Source organism: Plasmodium falciparum (assembly GCF_000002765.6).
Source record: "Plasmodium falciparum 3D7 genome assembly, chromosome: 5".
Taxonomy (NCBI): domain Eukaryota; phylum Apicomplexa; class Aconoidasida; order Haemosporida; family Plasmodiidae; genus Plasmodium; species Plasmodium falciparum.
The window spans coordinates 282,501-292,500 of record NC_004326.2 but is presented as its reverse complement, the minus strand read 5'-3'; the positions used below and the strand labels follow the sequence as shown (position 1 = coordinate 292,500).

General features: G+C 20.7%; 3 protein-coding genes across 3 annotated transcripts in view; 1 reads left to right on the top strand and 2 right to left on the bottom strand.

The window, feature by feature from the left end:
* Positions 1–1,445: 1,445 nt before the first annotated feature.
* Positions 1,446–3,725, top strand: PF3D7_0506900 (rhomboid protease ROM4; the record flags this gene model as incomplete). The annotated part of the gene is made up of 1 exon (XM_001351591.1): positions 1,446–3,725. One exon carries the CDS (start codon positions 1,446–1,448, stop codon positions 3,723–3,725), a length of 2,280 nt encoding a protein of 759 aa, XP_001351627.1.
* Positions 3,726–4,477: 752 nt separating this feature from the next.
* PF3D7_0506800 (transcription factor 25, putative) lies at positions 4,478–7,810 on the bottom strand (the record flags this gene model as incomplete). The annotated part of the gene is made up of 3 exons (XM_001351590.1): positions 4,478–4,560; positions 4,862–5,119; positions 5,362–7,810. The coding sequence occupies 3 exons, from the start codon at positions 7,808–7,810 to the stop codon at positions 4,478–4,480; spliced, it is 2,790 nt and encodes a 929-aa protein (XP_001351626.1).
* A 1,345-nt stretch (positions 7,811–9,155) lies between these two features.
* Positions 9,156–10,000, bottom strand: part of PF3D7_0506700 (GTPase-activating protein, putative) — a gene marked incomplete at both ends in the record, with an annotated part of 2,460 nt that continues 1,615 nt past the window's right edge. The window contains one exon of the mRNA XM_001351589.1: positions 9,156–10,000. This exon is cut by the window's right edge and continues 1,615 nt beyond it. Within this exon, the coding sequence (XP_001351625.1) occupies positions 9,156–10,000 (845 nt within the window).

Here is a 10,000-nt window from a genome sequence, read left to right as displayed (position 1 = left end):
AAATAAATAAATAAATAAATAAAATAAAACAAAAGAAGAATCCTTTTATTGCATAATACATTTTATTACCTTTTTTTTTTTTTGTTTTTGTTATATAATTAAACTATATAAATTCAACTTAATAAGATTTTCATATGAATCCATTTTTGTATAAATTATATCTTTATAATTTGTAAAAAAAAAAAAAAAAAAAAAAAAAAAAATATTGAAAGGAATATTTATGTATGCATGGTTATATTATATATGTATATATAATATATATATGTGTATATGTGCTATTTTTTATTTTTTCTTACATTTGTCCAATTTATGAAATATAAGAGAACAAAATAATTTTTTGGTTGCATATATGTAATTATATATATAAACATAAGAAAAAAAAATAAATAAATAAAAATAATTAAATGTATATATTTTTATGTATATATTTTGATGTATATATTTTTATGTATATATTTTGATGTATATATATTTTTTTTTTTTTCAAATAATATGGAAAAAGATAATATATATATATATATATATATAAGATTGTGCACATTAAAATGATAGAAATTCTCATATTTTAAAAAATTAAAACTTTGCAAATTTTTTTTGTATTTGTGTTATTTTCCTTTTGAAATTATATGCATATATAAATATATATATATATGTATATATGTTTATATGTAAAATTAATGTGTGTAAACTTTTTTTTTTTTAGACAATTATATATATATATATATATGAACATTTTACATATAAATATTTTATTTATTTATTTATTTATTTTTTTTTTTTGAATTTCTTTTTGTTTTTCACTTAAAATGTATATATCAGTATGCCCGAATGAAAAATAAAAACCCCATATAAAATATTACGTACAAAAAAATAAGGATTTACTATGAAAATATACATAAATAAATAAATATAGCTATATATATATATATATATATATATATTTTTTTTTTTTTTTTTTTTTTTTTTTGTTTTTGTTTTGTTTTGTTTTGTTTTATGTGAAAAAAGTAGAATGGTCCAAGTGTATTAAAAATTAAATGTTATAATGTAATTGTATAAGCCTATATATAGATGAACATATGTATATAATATTTCACTTTACATATTTATTTAAAAATTCGTTATAACTGTTGCATGGATTTAACAATTTGTAACGTTTCTAATTTTGCAATGTCAAAATTTTATAATCTCAAAAATATGAAAACCGAAATGTTTATAAATATTATATATTTAAGAATATTATAATTTGTATGTGTATTGTCCTTTTTATATTTGTCATTTATTTTTTAGTGTCTTTTTTTTTTTTTTTTTTTTTTTATTATTATTTATAATAGAAATAATAATATATACCTTTAATCCGTCCTTCTTATATATATATATATATATATATATACATATATGGGTATATGTATATGTTAAAATTATTTATTCACTATTACATTTAACACATGGGATCTAATACAGGGTTTAATCCGAAAAATGCCGAGAAAAAAAGAAGCAGCATATTTAGCGATTTAGAAATTCCGCAGGGTGATGTGAAGAAAAAAGCTAGTATATTCAATAATATGGAAAAGAAGAAAATGACTATATTCAAGAAGACAAAGGGTGAAAATAATGAAGAGAAAAAAAAAAGAAGCATATTTAATAATAATAACAATAATAATAATAATAATAATACAATGAAAATTAACATATTTAATAATAATAATGAAAAAAAAGAAAGCTTTTCAATTAATGGAGATGAAAAGAAAAAAAGCTTTTCCATTAATGGAGATGAAAAAAAAGAAAGCTTTTCCATTAATGGAGATGAAAAAAAAGAAAGCTTTTTAATTAACAAAGATGAAAAAAAAGAAAGCTTTTTAATTAACAAAGATGAAAAAGAAAAAAGCTTTTCCATTAATGGAGATGAAAAAAAAGAAAGCTTTTCCATTAATGGAGATGAAAAAAAAGAAAGCTTTTCCATTAATGAAGATGAAACAAAAAAGAGCTGTTCAATTAATGACGATGAAAGGAAAATTAGTATATTCAGTAATAATGAAAAAAAAAAAAACAGCATATATAGTGATACGCAATCTTCTAAGAGAGAAGATGAAAAAAGAATTAGTATATTTAGTGACTTAGAAACATCAACTAATATAGATGATATATCTTCCAAGAGGAATTCACAAAAATTATCAGTATATGGAGATAATAAATTAAAAAAAGGTTCTTTATTAAGTCCTAAAGTGGATAATTATAGGAATACAATTGATAATATAAATGAAATAAATGATATAAAAATTATTGTAACAAGTGATGAGAATTTACATACGCTACCATCTGGAGCTGTTGGTAGACGTGCTCCTTTAAATCCTTTTTCATCTCCTATTCTTGGAAAATATAGAAGAAAGAATAAAAATGCAAAAGCAAAAGTCAAAGATCCAAGATTAAACAACAATCCTTTGATAGGCAGATTAACAGTATGTATATCAACCACTGCTATATTGTTTTGGGTATTTTTTGCGGAAATGGTTTTTAATTATAATACATTTAATGGGAGATGTATATCGAAAGTTTTATACCCTATTTATACTGAAAATGTGGTTCTTAAGAGGCAGCCGTTTTTTGTATTCTTAGGATATGGTGCATGTGAATACAATTTAGATGAGTCTGCATCTAATAGACATTTTATTGGTTCTAAAGCATCCGATGAAGGGTGGCCTGGAGATAAAGTAGAAGAAAATCCAGATGGTAGAGGATATGCTAACTGGGATTCTGTAAATAATCGTGTATATAATTTATTAGGAGGTTTAAATACCAATTATATAAGAAATTATGGGGAACTATATAGATTATTTTGGTCTATGTATTTACATGGTGGATTCATGCATATTTTATTTAATGTAATTTGTCAAATTCAAATCTTATGGATGATTGAACCTGATTGGGGATCCATTAGAACAGGTCTTTTATTCTTTATTTCTGGTGTAACCGGGAATTTATTATCAGCTGTTTGTGATCCTTGTGGTGTTACTATAGGTTCTTCGGGTTCTTTATATGGTTTAATAGGAGCTTTATTTGCGTATTATATTGAATATTGGAAAACGATTCCAAGACCTTGTTGCGTTTTAATTTTTATGTTCCTTGTAGTAATGTTTGGAATTATTGTAGGAATGTTTGGATATACAGATAATTATGCTCACATAGGGGGTTGTCTAGGTGGTGTTTTATTTGGATTTTCGACTATTACAACTGTGTCAGCTGCTGATAAATGTACCTTAGGAGAAAGAATGCTTGTGTCTGCTCCTTTCTCTTGGTTTCTTTCAAATGAAACAAAGGAACTAATAATTGCAAAAGCAAAAGACAAAAAAATCAAAGGAGAAAATTTCAGAAAGAAACAACTAGCTAATAAAGTACATAAAAATGATGCTCTTCATGTAGCTATGGCTGTTATGAAAAATAGAATAAATGATGAAGGTAGACCTCCATGTCGCATGAAATTAAGAGAATGGATAGTACGTATCACTGCTGCATCAACATTAATTATTATGTGGATAGTTTTATTTATTTATTTGTTAAATGAAAAGGCATACAAATCATATTCCCCATTGGGACAAATAAAATTCTCTGGTGTCCATTCATGTTATTGTTGTCAAATAGTAAAGAATAAATTTACTTACATTAAGGTAAATGATTTTTATTGGTGTTTTACAACTGAAGAAGCAACAAGATATTATTGTAATAAGTAGATTGACACGTGTCATATGGTGAAAAAAAAAAAAAAAAAAAAAAAAAAAAAAAAAAAATATATATATATATATGTATATATATATATGTATACATATTATTTTTTTTTATAAGAGAATGAGATAATCCATATCACAATCATTTTCTTTTCTTTTTTTTTTTTTTTGTATAATTTTTAAGACAATACACCTATAATGATATTTAAAAAATAAAAAAAAAAAATAGGAAAATTACCTGAACAGTTCATACAAATTTGGACTAACCAGAAAAAAAAAAAAAAAAAAAAAAAAAAATAGCTATTTGGGGTATATTCGTTACACATAAAACAACTATGTTGATTTTACATAATTATATTTTTATAATTCTATATTTTTCATTTTTTTATTTTTTGTTTTCTTAAATATTTGTACAAAAAAAAAAAAAAACAAAAAAAACAAATTTAAATATTTATGTGTGTCACTTATAAAAGATATAATAATAATATATATATATATATATATATATATAATAATACTAAATATTGAATATGAAATAGGCATACAAAAAAAATATATATATATATGTATATATATATATATATATATATATATATATATATATGTATATACTTTTGCGTTTTTCATCTTTCATCTTTCAATTTTCATATTTCATATTTCATTTTAATTTTATTATATTTTTTTAATTACATTTAACTAGTAAAAAAATTTAAAAAGTTGTAAAATTTCAAAAAAAAAAAAAAAAGAAGATATTTAAATTATTCACAATTAAAAAAATGCTTGATATTATCTATGGTTGTTCTTAATAACGTTGAGAAATAGACAGGTCTGGAGTTTGTACCTGTATTAGGGAAAATACGAAGTATAAATGAATAAATATTAAATGAAAATATATTTTAAAACATTTCACATAAATAAAATATATACGGATATATATAATATATATATATAAAATTATAATAATCCAAAAAATAATAATGTTCATTTGTTTTCTCCTAAAAAGAAAATTTCAAACAAAAAATAAGAACAAAAAAGGAAAAAAAAAAAAAAAAAAAAAAAATATATATATACATATATATATATTTTAGTTTTAACATGTATATATTTTATTTCTCTTTCGAATTCATATTTTCATTTTTAACCATTATAATCTACTTGGTACCAAGGTAGCAAACTCTGAAAGAAGGCTATTAACAAATTACTATTTAAAGAAATATAATAATCTGATGCTCTGTTAGTTACGTTTGGAGTATATGATCTATTTTTTTCCATTAAAAAATCAGGGAGTAAATAATTGTGTGATTTGAATTCTCCAACTCTAACATGTTTATATTTATTTATATCTAATAATGCAATCTTTTGGCAGTACTCTTTTCTTACCTCGTCAATTTCTTGAGATACTAAAAAATAAAAAAAGAATGAAAATGCAGATATATTATTATATAAATGTTGTGGAATGGTTATTAAACATAAAACATAAAACATAAAACATTAGACATATAAAATGATCACCCAATATAAATATAAATAAATAAAAAAATATATATAAATATATATATATATATATATATATATATATATATATATATATATATGTGTGTGTATAATTTTTTATATTTTTTTCCTTTTTATTTATTGTTACCCTTTTTGTCTTTGTACATCTCGTGGATGAAACTACTGCACACATGTAACCATGTTATAACTTTTTCTGATTTATAATAAATATTATTTTTTTCTAAAAAGCACGATACAATTTTTTGTACAATTTCATATTCTTCCCGGTTCAGTTGTTGGGTATTTGAAAACGGAGGCGCTGCTAATATATCCTGGAATAGATAATCATATATTGTTTGTTTTACAATTTTTGTTGCCTTGAAATTATTATAATTAAGAAATGTTTTTAAAAAGCAAGGATACTGTAGGAGTGCTCTAATTAAAAACAAATGTGCACAGAAGGAAAGTGAATAATTTTGGTTATTATCTTGATTTTGTTTTGTATCATGTATGTTATTTTGACATGTTTGATTTCCAGTATAATTTATTTGATGATTCGATTTATAACAAATAAATCTTATATTAAAATGTGGAATCAAATATTTACATTCTTCATATGAGAAAGAATGAATTATATCATCCTTTTTAATAAGTTTGATGTCGTCAAGATTAAGATGAGTATTCATTTTTAAATATAAAGACATGGGTATAGCAAAAGCAAAATTTGGAAGTATGAAATGTAATCTAAGTTCATAGTTATTAAAGATATATAAATTGTTTTGCTTATTCATAATAATAGATTGTTTGTTTTGTTCATTTATAAAAATATCACAATGTTGTGATGAAGATGTCAAATTATTTTTTAATATATGATTTTCATTACAATTACTTGTATGTGTATCCTGTTCTTTATTTGAATTATAAGAATTTTTATTTTTTTGTGTAGATGATTGATTTTGGTTTGTTGACATTTGATTATTTGAAGAAATATTATGATCATGTTTATTAGATTCTACGTTAGTTTTATTTATATTATGTTCTTGAATTTCTGTATTAATATTATTTATATTATCCATGTTATTTTTAAGTAGGTTGCTTTCGATGTGATTCGGAGTGATGCTATTTTGTTGGTTCATTAAGGAGGTTACTATTTGATTATATGTGTTAGGTGGTATTACAGATTGGATATTTTGTATTATAAAATTAAAGGAGAAATATAAAAGGAAATCATATAAATTACATTTCAAAATAATATTATCGATTCTTAATAATATACTACATAAATCATTTGCTAGATCTATTTTACATAAAAGTTTTGCGATTTCTAATGATGTAATTGTACAGGCTTCATTTTCTAATGATAGCATATGCATATATAAAGATTTGAATAAACATTTATTATCATAGATATATGGATTAATAAAAATATTAAAATTTTTATTTAAAAAGTTTGGGTGGAAATTAATATGAAAAATATTTTGTAACAACAAAATAGACATTTTAATAAATTTATTAGCAACTTCATAGTTTCTCGTTTCATTATAATATTCGGCTAGTACAAGTAATGTATCAACATGAAATGGATATTTTTTTACTAATTCATTCATTGCTTGTATATCATGAGTATCTAATAATAAATAAAATAAATTTTCAGCATCTAAATATAATTTATTTTTTTCAATCTTAAATTCATTATCTTTATATATCATAGATAAAGGTGGTTGAACTATTTTTGTTGTAAAATCTTGTATTATCCAATTCTTCAAATATTTTATTTTGCTTTTCTGAATATACTTATTTTCTTTAACAAAACTTTTACCAAATATTCTTTTTAATTCTATATTAACATCGAAATTGTTTTTTTCTAATTTTAAGCAGTATTCATATTTTTCATGTGTGCATGTAGAAAGTTGAAGCTCCATGGATTCCTCTTCATTATTATCATGAATACAATGATTATTACAATTATTATTAGAATAATTTTTATTATCACATTTGTTCTTACTTTTGTCATTATCTAAAGCATTGTTCATAAAATATTTTTCCCCTTCACCTTGTAAAACATTAATTTTGTTATATACAGGATTATCATCTGTATGATGATGATGATGATGATGATTATTACATATTTGATTATTTAAATTATTTTTTCCCTTGTTATTTTTTTTCTCTTCTTTATTTATTTCATTCAATATATCGGATATTTCATCGTCTACATTTTTTTTTTTTTTTTTCTTTTTCTTTTTTTTCTCTTCCACATTTTGGGTTGTTTCAAAATGGTTATCAAGTCGTTTTTCAAATGTATTATTTTTTTCGAATGTATCATTTTTTTTATTTCCTTTTTGTTTCCTTGTTGAATTTGTATGTTCACTATTCTTTTTCTCTTCACCATTATTTATATCACCATTTGTATTGTGGCTTATTACACTGTCATCACTTTCTGATGACATTAAATAAGTGAAAGCATTTTTCTTTTTTTTCCTCTCCCCTAATTTTAAAGATGAACTTTCCTCTTCTTCTTCTTCTTCTTCATTAATTTTTTTTATTTCATCTTTGGTTTTCTCTTTTAAAAACTTTTTCAGTAGTCTGCTAGACATTCTATTATTAAAAAGAAAAAAAAAAAAAAAAAAAAAAAAAAAAAAAAAAAAAAAAACACACAGAAATATATATATATTTATATATATATTATATATATATTTATATATATTTATATATATATTTATATATATATTATATTTATATATATATATTTTTTTTTTTTTTGAATATGAAACCTTTCAAGGGGCAGAAAAAGAAAATACGCTCTTCAAAATTTATTTGAAGAGTATATTATTATCTTATTATTTACAATAAAAAAATTTTTTTTTTTTTTTTTTTTTTTTACTTTTAAATATATATATTAATGTTCTCTACACTTTAAAAAAAAATATTATACATAAATAAATAAATAAATAAATAAATATATACATATATATTTTATTGTTATTATTTTATATATATAAAACTTAATATATTTTTTAAATAAAGATTGTAACATTAATTTTATATACGTTGAAAATAATATATCAAAAAAAAAAGGTACAAAAAAAAATAAAGAAAATAATAAATATATACATAAATATATATGTACCATTTATTTTAAAAAAGATTGCATATTCTCAAATTTGAAAAACACAAATATAATATTAATGTATAAAATATATACATATATATATATATATATATATATTATATATATAATATATTTTATATAGATATTATTATATATTTAAAACAACGAACAAATTGAATAATATCAAGCATGTTTATTATTATTTTATGAGAAGCAGAATACTTAAAAAGAAAAAGGCTTATAACTAAAAAAATAAAAAATAATAAAACCAAACATAAGAAAATAAAAAAATAAAAAAATAATATAAAAAAATAAGAAAATAAAAAAATAAAAAAAAATAAAAAAATAAAAAAAAATAAAAAAATAAAAAAATGGATGAATGCAACAAATTATTATGAGAAAAGTGTCATCATCTTAAATGTACAAAAAGGAAATATAAAAAAATGAATATATAATATATATATATATATAATATATTTATATATATATATATATATATATATATACAGTATGCTATTTTTTTTTTTTTTTTTTTTTTTTCGTACATTGAATGTTTCAATAAGTAACATATGGCCTTCATTCAAATATTTACCAAAAAAAAAAAAAAAAAATAAATAAATAAATTAAATATGTTTAACAACATATATATAATATATATATATAATATGTATATTTAATATATATATTATATATGCATATTTAGGTATATAACATTTTGAGTTAATAAAAAAATAATTTGTAATATAACTATTTTGGCGCTCATGCTAATTTTTTTTTTTTTTTTTTTTTGTTATATTTTCTTTTTATTTTATTTATGTACTTTCATTTTTTTAATTGTTTCCATCTACCGATTTTGTTAAATTTAAATCATAGTACGTATTGGTCTCTAAAAAGAAGTTTGATGGGTTCTTCGTATGATCATGTTCTTCTTTTATGTTTTCCAAAGAATGAATTGTGTTTTTGTTCTTTATATTTTGTGAATTACACAAGACATTTGAATTGAAGTGCACACTTAAACAAGTCGTATTTGTAAGAACTATTTCATTTGAATAATTTGGATTGTTGAAAATGTTCCCACAATTGAAATGTTGAAAAAAATTCTTGTAGAAATTGGTGCTCGAATAATTATTATGACAAATGTTATTATTTATATCATCATTGTTGTTATTTTTGTTGGTGTCCTCTCCATTATTTTGCTTTACATTATTTTGATTTCCATTATTTTGCTTTCCATTATTTTGATTTCCATTATTTTGCTTTCCATTATTTTGATTTCCATTATTTTGATTTCCATTATATTCCTTTCCATTATATTCCTCTCCATTATTTTGATTTCCATTATTTTCCTCTCCATCCCCTTTCTGGTAGAAATAATTAATATAATCTACATAATTTTCATTAAGCTTAAAAAGGTTTCTAAACCCTTCCTTTATCTTCGATGTAAATGTATGTTTGTTATTTTGTTTAATTTGGATGGAACACCTAAGTTTTCCATTATTTTCCTTTACAAGTAAATTAATTTTTTGACGACTTTTTTTTAACATAATTATTTGTGTGAGCATACTATTTGTTATTTTAAATTTTTTTAAATGTGTAAAGAAATGATCATCTTGAAAAAGATAATCGATAAAAGGCGTTTTGGTTATAGCTTTTAAATATGTTAAAGCTTCATCAT